Source organism: Triturus cristatus, chromosome 9 (genome assembly GCF_964204655.1).
Source record: "Triturus cristatus chromosome 9, aTriCri1.1, whole genome shotgun sequence".
NCBI lineage: Eukaryota > Metazoa > Chordata > Amphibia > Caudata > Salamandridae > Triturus > Triturus cristatus.
Genome location: NC_140592.1, coordinates 903,307,611 through 903,330,502, shown reverse-complemented (window position 1 = coordinate 903,330,502; position 22,892 = coordinate 903,307,611). Strand labels below are relative to the sequence as shown.

Here is a 22,892-nt window from a genome sequence, read left to right as displayed (position 1 = left end):
TAGGGATTGGTTTGTCACAGAAGACTGGGATATTAATTAGGGCTCCCGGTTTTATGGTATTTATGTTTTTTAACATTTCCGTCTGTATTTATCCATACTTATTTTTGGACCCTTTTATATGTATTTATCCATATTTATTTTGTGTTTTGCGTAAAAAGTTAGTTGTAAAACTGTACATTTCCATAATTATTTAACTGATCGACATGTACTCATACTTTGATGCCTGTCGTGTTTTCGCTATTTAAGCTACCAACTACTACATAACGATACATCCACAGGTAAATATAAGCATTATACCACAAATGTATGTTGACATATGCCAATTATTTAAAGAAATTTCATCCTGTTTTTTTCATTTTCCATGCTGTCCATCTGCTTAGCTGTTGGGCAATAATTCATGAAAGACAGCACAGAGGTTCACTTAAAGAAGCACAATTTTCTGTATTTATCCACCTTTAAAAATAAATGCAGGAGGAGGAGCCTAGCGCACAACCAAGATGGCCGCGTAAGTGCGAGGCTCCCGAGGACCTCCGCAACCTCCTACGTTTATCCTGTCTTCATCCTGAATCGGTTGAGGGGACTGTGTCGGTGAACCTGAGCCGAGGTGGTACCCGTTTTCCATTTTTGAATTGGACCCCGGGTGCCGGGGTGAGCATCGACTGAAGTTTGCGGCCTGCTTCTCTCCTGACCGCGGACTCGAGTTGGGGGGTGACCCAGTGGCGAAGTGAATAACAACGGCAGGCCGAGCCTGGCGAGTCGCGTACCCCACACTTTCACTTTTGCTTTTGAGTCCCCTTGCCGTCATCGCGAGTGGGACTACGGCGCTTCTTTGTGTGGTGGTGGCCTCGCTGGGGGACCCTGCCTGCCTGCCTGCGGGGACCCGCTCCGCCTTCCTGAGGTGACCCCCCGGGGCTCTCGGCCTTGATTGCTTGCTCTCCACTGCGTGACTAGTGAGGGTGCGAGATACATGACGATGGCCACGAAGCAGGATGGAGATCGGCTGAAGGCCAAATCGACCCGGCGTGGCACCGCACTTCAAGTCAACATTATGGATCGCTACACCCTCCCGAAGGGGTCTCCCGGCGGATCGCACAAGTCTTCCGAGTGTCCCCCGGATGCCCCGGATTTGCCTACGGATCTGACCTTGCAGGACGTCATGGGCGCCATTGCTGAGATGAAGACCTCAGTAGGCCAACAATTCGACACCTTGGCGCACAAACTCGATGCGGTCCTCATCGATGTCAACCTTGTTAGAGCAGATCTATCTAAGACAAATGACCGGGTTGACTCCTTGGCCCATACCGCGTCGGGCCTCAGGACTGAGGTAGCGGCCCTTCAGACGGAGGTGCGCCGGCTCCGGCAGGCAAGTGCGCTCATGGATCGGCGCCTGGAGGACTCCGAGAGCAGGGCCCGGAGGAATAACATTCGCATTATCGGACTGCCCGAGGGACGGGAGGATTCGGCGGCGGATCTCTTTGTGGAGGACCTGATTTCTACCCATCTCCAGCCTCGAGGACTGAGTAAATTCTTTGCGGTGGAGAGGGCCCATAGAATTCCTGGCGGCAGACCGAAGGTCGGAGCTCCTCCACGGCCTCTTATTGCCCGTATCTTCAACTTTCGGGACAGGGATGCGATTTTGCAAGCTTCCAGACTGCAAGGGCCGCTTAAGCTGGAGAACATGGAGGTGAACTTTTATCCTGATTTCACGCAGGCGGTCCAGAAGCAGAGATTGAGTTTCATGGGCGTCAAGCGGCGGCTTCGAGACATGAACTTAAAATACGCCATGCTTTTCCCGGCCAGGCTGCGTGTGGAGGCTGATGGTCGCACTCACTTTTTTGACCGTCCTGAGATGGCCGGGGACTGGTTGGACACTTTGTCTGGGGGACATGATCGGGATGGGATGGGGGCGGCGGGAGGAGAGTGCCCACCGGACCGGGTATGAGGTATTGACACTGGGGCTCATTCCTGATGATGCCACTTTTCGGCCAAGCTTAGGGTCTCTTGACTGTTGTGTCTTGTTTCCCCTCCAGTGGAGGTGGTGCTGTGTCTCGAGGGGGTTCTCTTTCCTCCTCTAGGGGGTCTTTGTAGTTTAGTTTACACAGGGGCGACAGGCACACTGCAAGTTGGGGGGGCTGTTTGGGCTCATGCAGGGGTGCAGGGAGGGGGGAGTTTTGTTTGGGATGTTGGGTTGGGGTTGGGTATTGTTTATTTGTACCACAAGGCAGAAGTATTGTGCTATCTCTAAAGTGCTCTCTTGGGGGAGATTGATCGGTTTTGGCTATGATGGGGGGTAGGGGACTGAGCCTTTTGTCCTGGAATGTTAATGGACTGGATAAAACGGGGAGTGGTCCTGCAGTTCTTAAAACGAATTTCACCCGATATAGTATTTCTGCAGGAAACACACCTCATTGGAAACTCCTTTCGTGCCATGAACAGACGGGGCTATCGCCTTGTAGCCCACTCGGGCTTCACATCTGGTTCGAGGGGTGTGGGCATTATGGTTAAAACCTCGTTCCCGTTCGAGGTTGATGAGGTGCTCCATGATGATAGGGGACGATATACGGCTCTGGTGGGTAGACTGGAGGGTAAAGTGATTGTTTTGGTTTCTGTTTATGTCCCGCCAGGGTTGCAGACAACTACTTTTGCTGATTTGGGGCGCCTTCTTCTGGGCCTGCCGGAGGGGATTCTAGTGGTTGGGGGGGATTTTAAAGCTGTAATTTCCGGAACTGAGGATCGTCACCCTCCCAGGGATCTCCCCCGTGCCCAAGCTTGGTTATCTGGCCTCTTGGATACCCTGGGGCTTGTGGTAAATTTAAATTACCTAGACTTAATTTATGCGGTAAAGTTCAATAAGAATAACTCAGTAAAAATAAGAGGCAGAATCCGTGGTATTTGAGGTTTTAAAAGGGGATTTATTCCTTACAAAGGAATTGGTTCGAACCAGGCAATCGGATTCCGTCACCACGAAGGTTCGGGAAGGGATAGGGCATATTTTATTGACAGGTTATCATATATATAGTCAATGCATTACAGTGAAGACAGATGCAGGAGGCGTAACAGCTGAGAAGAGAGATAAGAATACACATACGTAATGGAAAAGGCGTTACAATAGGCGTGCATAAGGGCGTGTACTAGAAACGTCATTCTGAGGATGACACAGGTGGGTGGATCCATAAGAGAATCCTGCAAGGTCAGCAGAAATACATGGCAGAGATGCGCGCACAGTAGCATGACGTGTGATTGACGTATAACTGGAGGGTGAAGGGGACTTGACATTTAGCCCTACATGAGGAGACAGAAGTCTGGGATGTCAGAACAACCTAATCCCAAATCGTATCTAATATCTTGTGTTTAAGGAACTGTATTATCTGGAAGGAAAGGTCTCTCAGGCAGAGGCTATCCTATACTGACTGCTAGTGCGTGTACAAGTGTCTACGTGTCTACATGAGATGCGAGGGGGCATGGGCCTACCATGGTAACAGGAGCTATGAATTACTTGCACGGAGACAGTAAGGCCGGGCCCTTTGCTCTGTAGCTGGAAGGATGTTTACCTAAACTACTAGACAGGAATGCATTTCTCGAGGAGCGGAGCAGATAACTTGAAGGCTGAATACAGTCTTGGCAGGCAACAGGCCGAGCCAGGCTCCGTTAGCCGCGCAGGAAGTAAGACAAAGGTCATGGATACAGATGCAGGTCCAGGCTGGAGCATTCAGAGGCAGAAGGCAGAAAAAGGCTCGATGGCAGAATTCAGGGCCTAACTTGCCAGAGCTGAAAAACGTGAAAGGTACACCATATAAAGACGGTGGCAAGGCATACTTAGGAACGGAATATTCGACCCATTCATGGCGGATCTGAAAGAGGACATGTTAACGTTGGACACAATTGTATTTGCGTCTTCATAGCTGGAAGTGGAGGGAACATACATGTACTTGTAGCACGTACATGGAGCCGTTGGGGTCTAAGATAGGGGACACAATTGATCATAAAAATTCATATTTCCTCAGGCTGGTGGATTGTTGGCGGCTAAAACACCCTACGCAGATACAATACACCTTTCATTCCGGGGCTCATGGCAGTCTTTCGAGGCTTGATTATGTTCTGATGCCAGCAGCACAGGCGGGGAGGGTTGGGGAGGTACGACATCTGGCTCGGGGTAGTTCAGATCATTCCCCGCTCCTGTTGCACTTCGACATTGTCCCGAGGGGGGAGGGGAGGGTGGTCCCGATTAATCCCTGGTACCTGCGCGACCCCACAATTCGCGCAGATTTGGTTAAATCTCTTGAGCGATATTTTGAAGACAATGTGGGGTCTGTGTCATCTGCGGTTTCTTTGTGGGAGGTGTTTAAGACGGTACTCCGGGGGGAGGCCCTATCCCTAATTTCCCATTCCCGGAGGCGCGAGCGGGAGGAGGTGACCCGTATCGAATCTGAGATAACTGAGTTGGAGGGTGATCTGGAGTGTGGGGTAACGGACGACAGACTGCATGCTCTCCGACTCAAACAGACGGACTACAAGGCCCTAGTCACGGAGGCAGCCAGGGGCCTGAGTAGAGAGCAACAGGGGCGACTGTATGATGTGGGTGATAAGGCTGGTAAACTGATTGCGTGGCTGGATAAAAAGGAGAGGGCGAGTCGAGTTGTCCCGTCGATTGAGAGACTGGATGGTGTGTGTGTCACTGAGCCGGAGGAAATTGTTGATTGTTTCGCTGAGTATTTCCGTGGGGTGTATTCCCCGGTATCTTCCCGCTCGGAAGAGGATTCCCATGACCTGCTTAAAGACATTGCGCTGCCTTCCCTTTCGGAGGAGGATAAATTGTTGTTGGACGCAGCCCCGACATCTGAGGAGATTGCCCTCGCCATACGTTCGGTCACCTCTGGCAAGGCCATGGGTCCTAATGGCCTTCCCATCGAATTGTACAAATTACGGCCGGATACGCTGGCTCCGCGTCTCCGTGCTATGTTCCTCGCGGCCCGGTCGGCGGGTTCCCTCCCGCTGGACCAGCGTCTTGCCACTATTGTGGTTATTCATAAGGAGGGGAGGCCGCGGGATCGGGTCACGTCTTACAGGCCCATTTCGCTGTTGAATGCGGAGCCGAAAATTCTCGCCAAGGTGCTGGCTAATCAGCTGGTTGGCGTGGTGTGCGATCTGATCCACCAGGACCACTCCGGCTTTATCCCTCATCGCAACACCGCGCTTAACCTGCGGCGTCTGCATGGGGTGCTCGCGAGGGTCCCGTTCATACGAGAGCCAGCCATTTTGGCGTCCTTGGACGCCACTATGGCGTTCGACACGCTTGAGTGGCCATATATTTGGGCGACGCTGGCTAAGTTTGGGTTTGGCCCGGGATTCATTGGCTGGGTGAAACTGTTGTATTCCGGACCGCTGGCGAAGGTGGCGGTGAATGGTAGAGTATCGGCGCCGTTTGAACTGGGCAGGGGCACGCGGCAGGGCTGCCCGCTGTCGCCGCTCCTCTTTGCGCTTGCCTTGGAGCCCCTGGCGGAGTGGCTGCGGTGGCACCCTTCGATTCGTGGTCTCCGATGGACCCCCGAGTATGAGGATCGCGTATCCCTTTACGCGGACGATATTCTTTTGTACCTTGCTTCCCCGCGTAAATCACTGATTGTGTTAGTGGATGTGTTGCGTTCATTTGGCCGCAACTCCGGCTTAGTCATCAACTGGGCTAAATCCTGTGTGTATGTCCTCTCGGGGGTGGCTCCTATCCTTCCGCGGGGTTGTCCTATCCAGGTTGCTCCACAGGGATTTAAGTACCTGGGTATCTTTATTACCCTGGACGCCGCGGCCCGATATAAACAGAACTTACTCCCCCCCCTCCAGCGCCTGAAGGAGGATGTGGCGCGTTGGAGGCGCTTGCCGCTCTCGCCGCTCGGCCGTGCGGCACTGTTTAAGATGATGTCGTTGCCACGTTTCTTATATGCTTTACAAAACACGATGGACGTCGTCCCGGCGCGCTACTTTCGGGAGGTGGAGGGTCTGCAGCGCCACCTGTTTTGGGATGGGAGGCCGCGTATCGCCCTCGCGAAGCTGCCGCTCCCGTGGTATGACGGGGGGGTCGCCCTCCCAGACATCAAACGGTATTACTGGGCCTCCCAGCTGGCTGCGATAAACCACGGCCTTTATGGGCCCGCCCTTAACCCGGCTTTTGAAATGGACAAACTGTTACTGCCGGGTGGCGACTATAATCGTGCGCTTTACTCTAGATCGCTCGACGCACGTTTGACAGGCCCTACGCGGGTCGCGGTACGGGTGTGGCACGCGGCAAACTTGGCGATGGGGTGGAAGGATCGGTTGACCCGGGCGACGCCACTGTATGCATCTGAGCGACTGGGCTGCTTGTGGACCTCGAAAGGCTTTGAGAAGTGGGACATGATAGGCATCAGCAGGGTGGGCGATCTCTGGACGAGGGGGGATTCAAAACGTTCGATGTGCTGCAGACGGAATTCCAGTTGCAGGACAGGGAGTACTTTCGATATGTACAGGTTCGTCACGCGCTGTGTTCCGTATTCCCGGATGTTGCCTCCATCCCGGAGTGCTCCCCTCTGGAAGATAGAGTGCTAGATGGGCATGTACCGGATGGCACTATCTCATTGATTTATAAAAAGCTCATCAACGATCGCTCGGGACTGCTGACTGGCCTTCGTAAGGCATGGGTCGCCGATGGATTGGATCTGGATGACGAGGACTGGGTGTCTGCGGTGGCCTCCCCGAAAGAGGTGGCCATACCGGCCCGCGTTCGCTTCGTCCAGCTCAAAATACTCCACAGGGTCTATGTTACTGGGCCGGGTCTGATGCGTATGGGATATGCCGTTAATGGGCTGTGTAAGCGTGGGTGTGGTATGTTAGGGACCTTCATCCATACTTTGTGGGAATGCCCGGAGGTGGTGCGATTCTGGCGTGGTGTACATGCGGTGTTGTAAGCGGTCACGCATGTGACGCTGTTTCCCGAGGCTAGGAGATGTCTGCTAAATGTGTGGGAGCCGACTGATTACACGGTGCCGCTGACGTGGTGGGTGACTCTGGGATATATGGTGGCCAAGCGTGACATAGCACAATTGTGGGGCTCCCAGAGGTCACCAACGGTTTCGGTGTGGAAGGACAACATTGATTGGTGTATGTTTCGGGAGAAGGTAGTGTATGTGGCGAGAGGTAAGCCTGGGAAATGGGTGAAAGTGTGGGGCCCCTGGAACTCCTATCGTAGCGGGATTTGTGCCCCGCCGCTGACGCCTGACTTGGCAGTGGCCCAGTCTCCCTAGTCTGCTTGTCACCTTGGTTCTGGGTATTGTGTCCACTTTGTTTCTGTCCCGGCCTGTCCCCCCCCCTATTCCTGGGGATCGGTAGGGTCCTCCCAAGGGGAGCTCATAATGCTGCTTTGACTTTTGCTGCCTTGTGGATTTGTTTGTAGTTTCTTATAAAAAATGGAACCGTCATTTTGGGGGTCCGGACGGTGTGGCCGCCAACGCTTCCTTCGACTTCTGGGACCTTTATCACTTGCCGCTTGGGTTTAATAACTGTATTTTATGCTCTCACTGTTTGCTAGCGGCCGGCCTGAAGGTTGTAGGCCCATCTTTGTATATCTTTTGCATTCTGTAATAAAGGTTTAAAAAAAAAAATAATAATAAATAAATAAATGCAGACAGGAAACACATTGTTTTCTGTCTGTATTTATCTGTCAAATTCTGTAAAAACAGAAAACAGGGAGTCTTAATCAATGCTTTGTTTCGGGTTTTCTCATGAGAAATATTTTGAAGGTGAGCTGCAATTAATATGACATCCATGGCACTTAACATATATAGTCATAGATGGGGAGAATCCTGAGGGAAAGTTCTGAAAGTCAAGTGTGTGCCTTTGAATTTATGGTACTAGTGTAGAGGACAACTTTATTATTGATGGAGCACTTCATCCAAAGGTGGGCTCATCTACACACACTAGGCCCACTTCAATTATCTTTTTTTGGTGACTTTTTTCCAGCAACACTAAACATTATCTACCAAACCAAACTTCGCAGGGACAATGGGAAGCCCTAATTTGTGTTGCCACACTTACCCGCGCAGAATTTCACAATATATTCTTCTCTTTGTTTGAGTGCCTATTCAGGGTCTACACCATAATTCCAAGCAGCTCATTCAACACAGGAGTCACATACCACTTACCAGACGATAGATCCTAATTCCTGGAGGAATTTCTAGAACTTACCCTGCACCTGCAGACAACAGCCAAGACAAATGTGAAACTTCAACTTGTGAGTATTTACAACAGCTGACATTTGGAGGAGGCATTGGTCATCTTGAGGCGAGGTGGCCCATCCTCTAATAAGCTAAAGATTGGCAACAGTCACTTTAGAATCAGATGGGTAGAGACAGAAAGTACTGGACTACCAGTGGTGAGAAGAACAAATGCCCCTTCAAAATGTAGAGCACGCAAATTTGGACGCCTAAAAGACTTACTAAAATCAACTTCATATCTGGCTCTCTTTCTCAAAAACATTGCCCTGTTGATATCTTAACTATATTGTTTGTTACCTTACTTTTTTTATTCCGTATTGTACATCTGAAACACCTGGTCAATGGTGGTTTCAATGTGTTTTTTTTCTTTTAGGGGGGATAGTCATCTAACTGCACAACAAGAACCTCTTCACTTTCTTCTGCTTCACCTGCAGCCCACCACACATCTCTCAAGACTGATGCACTTCAATGCACGACACACCCTCACATGCTGCATCTTCTCTTCCTCCCTCCTCTTCAACTTTCACCATACCAGGCATTTATTCTCTGCTCTTTAAGTTTGGCCTCACCATTTACTGTCTTTGTTTTTCCTTTCTTTTAATTGCTTTTAACGCTGTCCACACCCACAGACACATAGCCCCAAAATCAAATTCGTAGACAGAGTGCAGATTCTTAGACTTGAGATCTTATTAATGGATAGAGTTCAATCACAGAACAGGGAGGAGAGGAGGGTCGGTGCGGGGTCTGCGGTTAGACAGAGTCTACCAGTAAGAGTGTTCCTGAAGGTGAATAACTTGCTCTTCTGATAGATGCCTAAGCAATGGACGCAAATGAGAAAGTCATGCAGGACCGAGTTGGCAAAACGCCGATCTTGGTAAACCTGACTGTACAAGCAACAGTGCTTCATGAACGTATGGAGAGACGCCCAAGTAGCAGCCTGGCCAATGTCTTGGACAGGGACTTGCGTGCCAAAGCAGTGTAGCAGCTTTGGCCCTGATGGAATAAGCATGCAGGCCTACCGGAGGCTGCATCTTGGTCGAATAGTAGATCTTAATGCCGAGCACAATCCAGCGGGATGGTTCTCTTCTGCACTGCCTTGGCTTTCTTCACTCCAAAAAACACCACAAAAAAAGCTAATCGTCCATCAGGTGGACTTTGGTACGTCTACATAAAAGCTAAGGGCTCTCTAGGGGTCCAGACGATAGAGTCTCTTCTCTTTCTTAGAGGGCTCAGGCAGAGAATAGAATGGTGGCAGGGTAATGGTTTGACCAAAGTAGAACGGCATCATTACTTTCGGCAGGAAAGATGCCAGAGTCCACAGAACCAGTTTGTCTGGGAAGAAGGAAGTGGATGGTGAAGCAATACAGAGACTGAGGGTCACTTAAACACTGTGCCTAGGTTATGACGATGAGGAACCCAGGCTTGATAGTAAGGAGTTATGAAGGACAGCTATGAAGCGGACCAGATAGAGGTCTCCCTGGGGCATAACAAAGGGAGAAGTAGGAAACGTATGTTTTATCCCTTTCAAAAATCACATCACAACTGGTGACTCAAACAATGAGGGCTGACCTGACAACCATAAGAAGGATGAAAGATAACCCTTAACTGTGCCTAAAGCAAGGCCTTACCAGGAAAGAGACAGAACATATAACAGAATGTTAGATAACTTGGTGTGCAGGGGGTCAATCTGGCGTGTACCATACCAAGCCACAAATTTGTCCCAATAGCAAGCATATACAGTTTTTGTTGAGGGACACCTGGTTGGCAAAATTACATCAACCACCTCTGGAGGAAGGTTGAAGGTGGTCAGAAGTCACCGCTCCATCTCCAAGCATGAATGTGACAGTGCGAAAGCCCAGGTGCAGAACCCTGCCCTGTTGCTGCAACAGCAGATCCTCTCAGAGGGGCAGACTAATCGGAGGACATATTTTCAAGCCCAGGAGTTCTAGATATCATCCTTGCTATACCTAATCCGGAGCCACTGGGATGACTTTGGCTTGGTCTGTCCTGATCTTCTTGAGAATTTGGGGCACCAGTGGTATTGGCAGAAAGGGAATACAGGAGTCCCGAGTTCTACTCAAGGTGAAACGGGCCTCCGAGTGAGAGACTCCTTGGATCCTCCAATGCTGACACTGCACATTCTCGGCGGGGGGAAAAAGATTGAGCCAATGTTCTCCCCATTCACAGAAGAGAACTTGCACCACCTCCAGGTGTAACTGCCATTCATGATCCACTATGGGTTGGCGGCTGAGCTCCTTCACCCTGGAGTTCCAGGATCCTGCCAGATGGGTCACCACCAGGAAAACTCCTTGGTGGACCAGCCACTTCCAGAGCCACAAGGCTTCCTGCCACAGTGTTCACAATTTATCCCTGCCCTGTTTGTTGTAGTCTGGCATGGTGTGGTGTTGATCATGAGCACCTGTACCAGCGATGGACAGAAATAAGGCATTTATCGCTAAGCATACAGGCCTCAGCTCCAGTAGGTTGATGTGGAGCTGGGACTCTGCCAGAGAGCAGAGACCTTTGATCCCCCACCTCCGCCAGATGGCCACTCCAACCCAGAAGCGATGTATCAGCCAACTCTGGGTTGGGAAGTGAGCGGGGTCTGCCCCAGACCCAAATGAGGTTCAGCAACCACCACTGAAGATCTTTTTGCAGTGTCCTTCGATATATGAACGTGGTCAGAGAGGTCCTTTTTATGTTGGGCCCACTGGTACTTCAAATCCCATTACAGAGCCCGCATATGCCACCTGACGTGCTCAACCATCAGGAGGCAGGCTGCCATCAGTCCCAGAAGCTTCAGAGTCCACCTCACTGAAATCCAGGACCAAGGCTAAAAGATCAGGATCATGGCCTGAATGTCCTAGACTCTCGTTCCAGGGGAAGAGGCACGAAATTGAACTGTGTCCAGAATTACTCCGATGAAGGGGAGAATCTGAGAAGGTGCGACTTCGGTACATTGATACTGAACCCCAAAGATGACAGGAGGTTTGCTGTAGTCTGGAGGTGATTGACGACTCCCTGGGGCAAACCAGACTTCAACAGCCAGTCATTGAGGTAAGGGAAGTATGGACACCCTAACCTGTGAAGATGCACTGCCACCACCGCCATCACTTTCGTGAACATATGAGGTATGCTGGTGACACCGAAAGGGAGCAAAGTGCTCCCAGAATTCAGCCCATTGGAGGGTAAGCTCCTCTTGGGGGACCTGGGAGCTAATAAAATAGCGAAAATATACCAGTCACTTGTCATGAATAGCTCAAACACGTTACCTGCCCTTAGAGTGGCATAGGAGGCAGATATTGACAAACTAGACAATAATGATTGGACTGAGGCTTTGGGGGCGCCCCAAGAGTCGTCAATTTTGGGGACTGATACAACTCAAATACCTTCACAGAGCCTATTACAAGAGATGCTGTCAGTAGCGCATGGGAGTAATCGTTTTCCTGACATGCCTCTGCTGCAGGGCGGAGGACAGTACCTTTATTCATACAGTGTGAAGCTGCACGGCGCTGGATCGGTTCTGGTGTGACATACTGTCTGGTGGGAGGTCCTCTTCTGCACAATCCCACTGGGCCCAAAATTGTTCCTCCTTCATAGTAGGGACCGCCTAGAGGGAACAGATGTAAACGGTTGCTCCTGTTTCTGGGACATCGCCAGGGCATGGAAGGCAGAACCTCGCTAATCCCTTGCAGTGTGGAAAAAAGGGATGAATCATTGTATGGGGCTTGAGGTAGAGGTGCATCAGGCGAGGGGCTGTCGCCAGAAGCACCCTAAAATCGGGCAGAAGTGGGCAGACTATAGAGGAATTGTTTTGGAACCTGCTCGTCCCGCGAGTTCAAACCTTAAGGAAGAAATTTGGGGGTATGGAGCAGTAGGAATGGGGAATGGTACACATGACTAAAGCTCAACTTGTAGAAATCACATTTTGTCATCTTGTGTTTTGGTGGGATGGGTGGGGTTGGGTGGGGTTGAATGTGCAAGTGTCTTCTTCATGTTTATTGGTATGCTAGTTCCATCATCCTGCCTGTAATCCTCACCCTGTGTGGTCATGACTTTTTGGTAAAACCCAATAAAATTAGTTGTGGGATAATAAAAGGGAGCACAGAAAACTGAAAATGCTCCTGTCCTACCAAGAACTGCAGGTAGCGCCAATGGGATGGCAGGACGGGTATATTAAAATAGATGTCCTGCAGATCCATTGCTTTACAACTAGTCTTGGCTGGCGCGCACGTCTTTTCTTATCTACCGGATCATTGCCGATCCGCGTCACATTTGACCATTATCACGCTCACATACATTTAACGTTATCTCCTTATTGTGTAGCCTCAGCGTTTTTAGTTTCATTTTCTCAGGCTGTGAATCGACCGGACGATCTTCTGGGCAGCATTTTCCAGCGTATTCTCTGGCAGCCATTAGTTGAGAGTAGACGTGACATGCGTCACACCCGTGGATAAAGGACAAACTCTTTGCATCGCATTGCATAGATCCTTGCCAATCATAGGATATCAAGCTGTTAAAGTTGTGGCTCTTCCTGACGAAGGCACTTCTGGTGTTGAAAAGCTTGTAGAAACCATCAATGCCATCTGCGTCTGTGACACGCTGTTTGTTTTTCCAGTCCTAATGCAATATCTTTGGATTTTTTGAATCTTTGTTTGACACTTGTAATCTAACTATCGTTGGAGCAATATTGATTAGCTCCTGCAAAAAAAATATCAGCTATCTTTGAATATCTTTGGATTGTAATTCGAATATTGTGTTTTTAAAATAAGCTTTTTGGATGTGGTGAGTACATGTGGACATGAGTGAGGTAGGATGAGTGAGTATATATTGTAAAGTGTATTCATTTGTTACAATAAAACGATGTTTTGTATTTTTGAAAAAAATTATCCTTGGTTCTTTTAGTTCATTTTGCAGTTGGTGTACTGTTCAATAAGTGGTTAGTCACCTTTACTCTTTGCACTTATTCATTGATCCCTGCCTTAAGGAACACTCATTCTATTAGAGGGGACCTCTTGCTCTTTACACTGTAAAAGAGAGAAAAGGACATGGCTTTGCAATGACTATATTGTGTCACTTTGCCTGCTCTGTCTAATTCATGAATGACTAAATTTGACACACTGTATTCACTTACATGAAACTAAAATTAATGAGTGGCAAAACTAAGTTTGTCACCCTTCTACATGTTTGAAAATTGAGAAGCACTGATTAGAAGTCTTCTTTACAGACATCAGTCAATATATTTTTAATGACCTCCAAAGTACAGATGATTTCATGAGAACCAAAAGAGTCATTTGAACCACAGAGGATGCATCAATGAACTAAGTTCAAAGTTCTCTTCACTAAGTTATCATAACAAGAAATTCATCAGCCCGGCTCTTGTTTATATATGACAAAGAAAAAATGTCAGGGCAACATCTTATGGTGCAGCTTTACCATAGAGATATAAAGTCCCATTATGCCACAGGAGACTGCCTTAGGACTACCCCGACAATTCATTTGGAGATGAATGAAGACATATTATTTTACTGTTTGTTGTTGGATTTATGTAAAACACTGGTGAGTGATTGTTTGGATGTATTACGGTTCATGTGTTGCATGTATGACGGTTGTGTAGCTGCATGTTGTTAGGTATGTGCATTTCATGGTGGGTACATGAGCGTATGTTAGTGGTTGTAGAAGTATGAAAATGGCTGAATGCTTGTCTCTATGGGAGAAGTGTGTGCATATAATGGAGGCTGCGCGGACATATACCTGTTGGTATGTTGTTATACAGGATGTCTGAATGGCTGTATGTTAGTTGCTCTCTTATTGTACACACTGTATAGCATTTGTAAATGGTGACTGTATTGCAAATGACATGCACGTATAGGCCGATAATAGCACAGCATGCATGTTCCAATATGGTAGACACTAATTAACTAAAAAGTGCAACATTAGAACTTACGAAACGTGGGGACTTGAATTTAAGTGTAGCATATTATTATGCATATACCTGTTGTAAAGCTTCTCGTAAAAACCTTTACTTGGCAGAGTTAGATGAATGGTTGGTAGCATCAATTCCAACACATAATGTGAACTGTTTATTGTTTTTTCTTGAAACTCTAACATTTCCATTGCATCCCCTGGCATCACCATCTAGAAAACACAAAAGCATATTTTTAACAATGAAATATAGAAATGCATGTTGTAGAACTGAAACATATTCTAATACATGATATGATCAGCACAATTCACGACCTATAATTAGGTCCAGCTCGAAATTGCAGCTGTCACAGACCATGTATGATCATCAAAGAAAGAACTTTTAACCCCTTCCATGCTCATGACGGAACAATTCCGTCATGAGCATCGGTTGAGCTGTGCTCATGACGGAACCGTTCCGTCATGGCCCCGCCCGCGCTCGAACCCTTCAGCACCGCGGGGGAATCCGCGCAGCGCTGAAGGGGTTAAGAAGCAGCACTGAGAGAGGGATTTAAGCTATGCCCACATGTTTATCTTCTCCACAAGCTTTGATTGTGCAAACAGAGTGTGCTTCTACTGAAAATGATTGTTTTGCTTTTCCTTTTGGGAAAGCTTATGCCCACCAGTACAACAGACCTGAGTTGGTGATCTTGATAAGACAATGAACAAGGCTATAGGCATGCTTTGTAAATTGTGAAAGGCTATATCAGATGCCAAATGTCTGATCTGGTTATTATGAATAGATACAAGAAAGACAAGTATCCCAACTTATATACTGTGAAAAGCATATGTTAAAGCCATTAGGCCTTTAAATGTGGATTAATGGAGCCTGTTACATCGTTTTTAAAGCCTGTGCATGGTTTCTTCTGTTGCACGGAATCGCACAAATTAATGTTGTAGAAAAAGGGTTTATGTTGCTTACCCTATAAATCCTAGGATTGAACATTTCCACAGTGATAATGATTGTTAGGCCCTCTTAGCACTGGTTGCATATTGTTTTGCCAAATGCAATTTTGTATGTATCTGTCATTTTATACCTGGATGGTTGTAGGTTGCATCCATCATCATAAAACGTATATTTGACACAGGAGGGCTTAGCTGGTCACAGTAACAAGCCAATGAATAAGGCTGTAGGCCTGACTGTTTTCCTGGAAAACGCTGAGTCAGATGCAATAGGTTTGATCAGTTTATTATGAAATGTTATGAGAAAGGCAAAATGCCTGATTTATTTAAAGTGAAAAGCATTTATTAAATGCAATAAACCTATTAAGGTTGAATTGTTATTGCACTGTACTACTACCTGAAGACAGCTAATTTGTTACATGGAAACTGTAAGATGATCGCCCTGCAAGACCGCTACAGAGTAGCCATCCTGGAATGGTATTGTGCATGGCATATCTTTTTATTACCATTCCAAGAAGGCAATTACAGTGCTTCTAAATGTGGCAGCCATTTTGGATCATTAAAACAATGATGCACTATGCACAATAACATTCCAAGAAGGTCATCCCCTGCTATGTTTAATTTTTGTATTACTTTTTTATTGCAAGTACATGCCCATCACCTTTAAGCAGTAGAATATTTTCTTCCTTCTACCTTTTAATGTATCTTGCATAAACTTTTGAGAGTGTGTGTGTGTCTGTTTTTACAATGAAGTGACAGAGTGCATATATGATGGGATATAGAGTGCCTAACCCCAAAGTCGATTGAGTTTCATAAGAGTTCATAAAAATAGTAATTTGGGGGTGGTCATAGAAAATGTGTGTGAAGTCACTCTTGCCCCCAGATTCTATCCAGTTGGCGTATGTTTCACTATTGTTTATATTTTGAGGCATGCATATGTCTAATAACATGAGTACAGTATTACTGAGAGAGTTTTTCCTTCCTACATGCCTATAGTACCCAAATGAGCCCATACCTATAATAACCCCTGTCTCTTGATATTTGTAGATTCTAACCTTTTTTTGCTGCACTTGCAGCACGTCAAAGTTATTCCCCGCCGGGACATAATTCCAGGGGCCAATGATAACAAGTCTTAATATCTATTTTGTCCATTGACAAATAAGCTCAAATCCTACCATGCATCACTACAGTATGGTTTTGGAAGAGAGGATACGTATCCACAGAAATAAGGCGTTCAAAATTGTACATACAAGTCATTATTTCAGCTCGCATTACCGACTGTTCTTTCAAAATAAAAACATGTACATGTTTACAAACCTTAACAGTTTGGGGATAATTATACCGCTCACTGAAGATTTCTTGACAATAGATACATGCATTCATGCAGAACAACTGAAGCAACACTAGTTATTGATAGCTTTCAAAACAAAATTTACCAACATATATTTGTAGCTTGAAAAACTATGGACAAAGGCTGCAGACAGTTTTTCTGAATTACTGTGCTGTTTGCTTGCTTTCAAAACAGAATATAGTAAACAAATATGTGAAACTTGACAAAAAGCCGCCGAAGTTTTACTAAATTAACTCGCAATTTTAAAGGACTACTTTAAACATCATATCTCCCATTAAATAAAATGTGCTTGATGGATGGATGGATAGAGAATCACTGTAAAACCACTATAGGCAACACGTAAAAAGAAAAAAAAGTACATGAACTAGAGGCCAGACTCTTAAAGAAGTCACAAATGTGCACTCTTGGATCTGTGACATAGTATGGTTGCACATTATCGAATTTTAGAAATTCATGAGAGTTTACAGAAATAGGCCTGGACCCGTACAACAGTAGCTGGTTTCCAGGGGCACTCCTAGCAAAATTCAGATAATTCTAATTTTGCATGGGCAAATGAGCATGCATATCTGCTCATGTAAATATAGACCACACTAGCGCAAATTCACTGATTAAAACTTCTTTTCATTTCCCAGGAGAAAATATTTTTCCCCAGGTGTAACTTATTTCCTACTCATCACCACTGATTTGCTGCGGGCGGAATTATTTTATGAGTAGAAAAACTATAGTGCACGCAAGTTAAAATTACATGTGTCTAACCCTATGAGAATTAGGCCCATAACATTTTAATTCTGATCAAACGTCTAAAATATAAACGTGCAGTCATTGATATAGCCCTTGGTACATGTCCACAATTATGGTACACAAGAGAACTGAAGCACAATGTGATGATGTGATGTGCCAGAGAATTACACAATGTGGTCAAGTGGCGAAGGGCAGACACTGGGCAGTATCTTTGATCCTCAGATGGCAAAATAGGCACTGGACTGCAAATATGATCTGGATTTGCTAACAGTAAAATCTGTGAATATTAGTGAATGAGCAAAAGCTAACTTGCAAGTGCAATTCAAATTAAGAAAACAAATGGTTCAATCCGAACAATGATATATTCAGAACTCTAATCAGAAGTCCAGCATAAATAAAATGCTGGTATATTCAGACCTCTGCCATGATCAATGAGCTGCTCTATGCAGAGCCCATACATAAAGCGAGCCCCTGAAATGCAGAGCCTGAGAATAAATAGTAAAATATTTGACATAAAAAGAGCACAGGAATTTTCAGTCTAGAATAATCATTCAGGAAAGTGCCTTGCTGAATCCCAAACCCTGACAAACTATTCTCCAAAGCATAATCAAAAATGCCATTATCAGAGTTCTCAAATAATAAAAATGCTGCCATAATTAGTAACTTTAGTGCATAGGACAAGTGTTTTTTAATGGATAAGTCTAGAAGCTTCAAATCACTTTGACGATTAAAACCTTTATAGAATTTCACAGCCCTGTATCAGCACCCATCCTGCAGAGTATGCAGTCAGTTTCAGTGATGTTTGGTTAGCCCACAATTGCTTTTATATTGAAGCAAGTTCTTAATATTTTTTTTATCAGACATCATCTTCCATATATTTTAGGATACACTCTAGTTTCAAATCTTAGACGTTATATTGTATTTCCTGATTCCCTGGGGGAGAATCCAGGATTGTACAAGATGGGGATAAACGGTGATGTTTACAAGGTTACTGTTTCAGAACACTCATGGAAGGGCTGTTTAATAACACGGCTGGTATAGCTAATTTCAATTTAAAGCATATGATTCATTGCTATCCTTTGGCTGATTTCGATTCCTTTATATTTAGTACCCAACACTGAAATGCCTATGATCATGCTATAGAAGCACCTACTAGTAACACATGAGAAGTATGAACTAGTCTTAGGAAAAGAGGCATTTTAAAGAACTACTTAAAGAACTAATTACTTACCTTCAGTAACAATATATCTGTAAGAGACATATATTAGTTATAGATTTCTTACCTTAGAATTACCCCCAGGCGTCAGACTGGACCTGGAGACTTTTTCTTCAGCAGTACCCCTGTGCGTCGGTAGGTGGCCTAAGTCGACTCGGCATTCGTCGTTGGCATCGTGATCGCCAGAATGACGTTGCAGTATCTACTTAGACGCCGCCCTGCGTACTGACGTCAGTTCTTTACACGACATTCCACGCCAGAAGCGAAGAGCAAGACACTGACCATTGGTGCACACAACTAGGGCCCTGAAAGGGTGTCCCTTACTCTAGAAGTCGGTTCGCAGAACAGGGGTGGGACGGTAAGGAATCTATAATTAACATGTGTCTCTTACAGATATATTTTTATCAAATCTATTTACAATAGGGGACTTAAAAAGAGAAGGCTGATCAGGAAGGCGAAGAAAGGCTGAAACGGCCGAAACATAGCCTTTAATAGTGCCCAGAGCATAGCCCTGCTGGGCCAAAGAAAGAATGAAGAGGAGAGCCTCTGAAAGAGGGGCAGAGAGGGGATCCACAGCCTCGGCTGTGCACCAAGCCACAAATTTGTTCCATCCACAGGCGTATACCGTTTTGGTGGAGGGACGCCTGGCTGCCAAGATAACGTTACAGACTTCGGGAGGACGGTAGAAAGCTGTCAACTATCGTCACCCAATCTCCACGCAAGGAGGTGGAGGCTGGACAGGTTCGAGTGGAGGAACGTCCCCTGCTGCTGCAACAAAACATCCACCCGAAGAGGCAGTCTGATCAGAGGATCGATGGCCACGCTCAAGAGCTCGGAATAACAGACTCTTCGTGCCCAGTCCGAAGCCACAAGAATGACTTGGGCCCGGTCGTGCTTGATCTTCTTCAGCACTCTGGGCAGAGGTGGTATAGGCGGAAAGGCATATAGAAGACCGCAACTCCACTCGTGATGAAAAGCGTCGCTGACCGAGTGCCGCCTTGGAAATTCCAATGCGCAGAACTGATGACATTGCGCATTCTCTTCGGTGGAGAACCGATCTAACCAAGGCTCTCCCCAATGCTGAAAGAGACTTTGCACCACCTCTAAGTGAAGACGCCATTCGTGATCCATCATGCACAGGCAGCTGAGTTCGTCCGCCCTGGCGTTCAGGGAACCTGCCAGGTGTTGAACCACCACGGACATGTGATGTTCCAGTCACGTCCAGAGGCGGAGAGCCTCTTGAAATAGGGTCCATGAACCCACCCCGCCATGTTTGTTGCAGTACCACATGGCGGTAGAATTGTAAGTGAACACCTGCACTACTGTTCCCTTGCTAGAAGGAAGGAATGCCTTCAGTGCAAGTCGAATCGCCCGGAGCTCCAGAAGGTTGATGTGGAGTCCGGACTCTGCCAGAGAAGAGACCTCTGATCTCCGCCTCTCCCATGTGGCCGCCCCATCCCAGGAGTGACGCATCTGTCACCACTGTGAGGACTGGTTGAGGAAGGGAGAGGGATCTGCCGTTGACCCAATCCTGGTTCGTTAGCCACCACTGCAATTGGTGTGCAGTGCCCTTCGAAATCTGGACAACATAGGAAAGAATTCTGTGATGCTGTGCCCACTGGAACTTCAGGTCCCACTGCAGAGCCTGCATATACCACCTGGCATGGTCCACCAGGAGGATGCAGGAGGCCATGAGGCCCAGCAGCCTCAGGGCTATTCTTACCAAAATCCAGGATAGAGGTTGAAATATCGGTATCATAGCCCGAATATCCCGAAATTGCTGCTCGGGAGGATAGGCCCGAAACTGCGCTGTATCCGGATCTGCTCCGATGAAAAGACACTTCTGTGAAGGAATCAGGTGTGACTTCGGCACATTGATAGAGAACCCTAGCGAGTGCAGGAGATCTGCCGTAGTCTGGAGGTGAAAGACGACAGCCTGGGGCGAGCCCGCCTTCAACAACCAGACATCGAGATAGGGGAAGACTGGAGCGGGAGTAGGTGTCGTAAGGTCAACAGGCACCGTTACGGATCCAGGCCTGGAGATATGGCAGTGTATGTTGTACAGTGCTCAGATACCCATTAGAGTCTTGTCTGCGCTGTACAAATCTGCAAAATAAATAAATACATCTGCAGACTGCGTTCTCCTCTTTGTTGATCATCAAATACTAACAGGGTTAATGTCTTCTAAGACTACTGCTTTGATCTCTCTGTCCGTCCTTTTCCTTTTACAATACTGATGAGTAAACTAGGACACAATAGTTGCACTTACTCAAAATTCTTTACACTTTGAGGTGTAAAGAATGACACATCACTTGACTGTTACTCAGAAAACTAATGCAAGCCAACCACACTGTGAAGTAAAATACTATGAGAAAGTTTATATTTTTTTGTTTTGCAGTCTACTGAACATTAAAGGTTACCACAGGAGAGTGGTCACTAGTAACTTATATGTTGGAAAGTTAAAGACATGGGTACATAATATGGAGCAAACGTGATGTCCTTATTAATGAAGAACAGTTTTGTGACACGGGTCATGCAGCCATAATTGGAAAAGTTACTCCTTTACAGCAGACAAGGGGTCAAACACACTGAGAAAATTCCATTCTTTCCCATACTGGAAACTTTGTAAACCCTGGGGAGACTCCCCTTCTTTCTCGTACAGGAGTCAGGGCAATCCTTGGTACACTTAAATTAACAAGTTCCATCTTATGGAAGGTTATCACAGGACGGATCTAACCAAGAGCCCCCATTTTAGAAAATGAAAGACATCAGTAAACAATATGAAGGAAATATAATGTCCTTATTCTGGGATACCATTTTGGGGGAAAGGATGTGAACTTCTGGCTAAGAAATGTGCCTTTTTCCAATTAATAAAAGGGTCAAACATACTGAGAACGGCTCTGTTCCGATAAAGTAAGATAAGCCAACACAGAGACACCCTTATTTATGATAAAGGGGGCTAGGTTGTCACGTATTATAAATCCATACTATTTATAAAATTATGCTAGGTGAATAGCATTCATTCTCTAGTGATATTTGGCAAGATGTAGTAAGCATTTTAATGGTTGCAAACACGCCAATTCAGCATTTGTGAATGTTAAAATGTGTTTTCTTATGTCCTAATCCCACTCAAGAAGTTGGAAACGTTTTTCTGACTCATAAAATGGTTTGCCAAATGGATACAACAATTAGAAGGTGTGTTGTGGACGTCCTTTCGAAATAGTGAATCGGTATCCAATTTATCAGTTTCGCTAGCAAAAAAAAGGCACAAAACATTTATATTTTCCCAATAACTAAAAGCAAGTGGAAATTCATTTGCAAAAGTAAACTTTTCTTTTAAAAAAAATAGTTTCCTTTAAGGAAAACGAGCGTGTTTTAGAAAAAAAAGTTTCTTTGTTTGAAAGGCAATCACAGACATGGTGGTCTGCTGCCTACAGCAGATCACCTATGATGTCCTCCAATTGTAGTGAATCACAATTTGTAACCTACCACATTAATTTTCATGAGGTAAGTCTGAAAATCTTTACTCGCTGCAATTTGTGGCCAGTATTTTAAGACTAGATATCTGCCCCCTGGTCCCTAATGATCTTCTAACAGCAAGTTTATGCCATATTTAGACTGTAAGAAATAAATACGTGACTCCTGGAGGATCTGGAAAATGTTTAGGCAGACTACTGCAACAAACCAGTTGCACATGTAAAGCACTCAAAATGGAAGGGTGCACATGTAAGGCACTCAAAATGAGAGATTGGTAGTTGGGGAAAAAAAGCTATGTTGTCACAACTGCAATGAGACAGGCAATCACCAACCCAATCCACAGAAAGCAGGACTGTAGCTAAATTCAATTCTCTAGTATTGGTCACAAATGAAATTCAAGGTAACAATAGTGCAGCAATGAGCAAATACATAAGCATACGAACCTCTAACTTCACTAATTCCATTGTGTTGCTTTTTAACCAAAGAATAACATGTGTGGTTGCCACATATTAAACTAGAGTATATGGTGCTATTAAAGAAAGCATAGAATGCAATAATCTGAACTTATGATTAATAGTAATTCCGGAAAATTAATATAGCACAGTTAGCCACCACGTCACAATTTACCTCTTCATTTTCAAACATAACCCTACGAGATGAAAATGGAGATGGTTCAGGACGCTTAAGATCACAGACATCTTTGAGGGAATGAGAGCCACCATCCTCCTCTGGAAAACGTCCATCACAGTCATCTTCTTCATCACCCGCTATCCTCTCCAGAATCGAGTGTATTGCAACCGGGTTTATTTTAAGCACAATTCTAAGGGAAGAAGCAAGAAATAAAGCAAAGACTAAACAAGTGTAGTGTAGTGGAGCAAATAATAAATAGGATACCAGCTTTAGATCAGTTCAGTGTCTTTGGCTACATTCGAAATATACAATATAAATAAAAAATGTTAAGTTTACGGCTGAATCTCAGCCTTAAAATGGTACAGAAATT

General features: G+C 45.9%; 1 protein-coding gene across 1 annotated transcript in view; it reads right to left on the bottom strand.

Moving 5' to 3' along the window:
• Positions 1-22,892, bottom strand: part of ATG2B (autophagy related 2B) — a 1,039,004-nt gene that overhangs the window by 689,914 nt on the left and 326,198 nt on the right. The window contains exons 17-18 of the mRNA XM_085626438.1: positions 22,520-22,712; positions 14,236-14,378 (exon numbers count right to left, since the gene is read on the bottom strand). Coding sequence (XP_085482564.1) covers positions 14,236-14,378; positions 22,520-22,712 — 336 coding nt within the window. The remainder of the gene's footprint in view (positions 1-14,235; positions 14,379-22,519; positions 22,713-22,892) is intronic.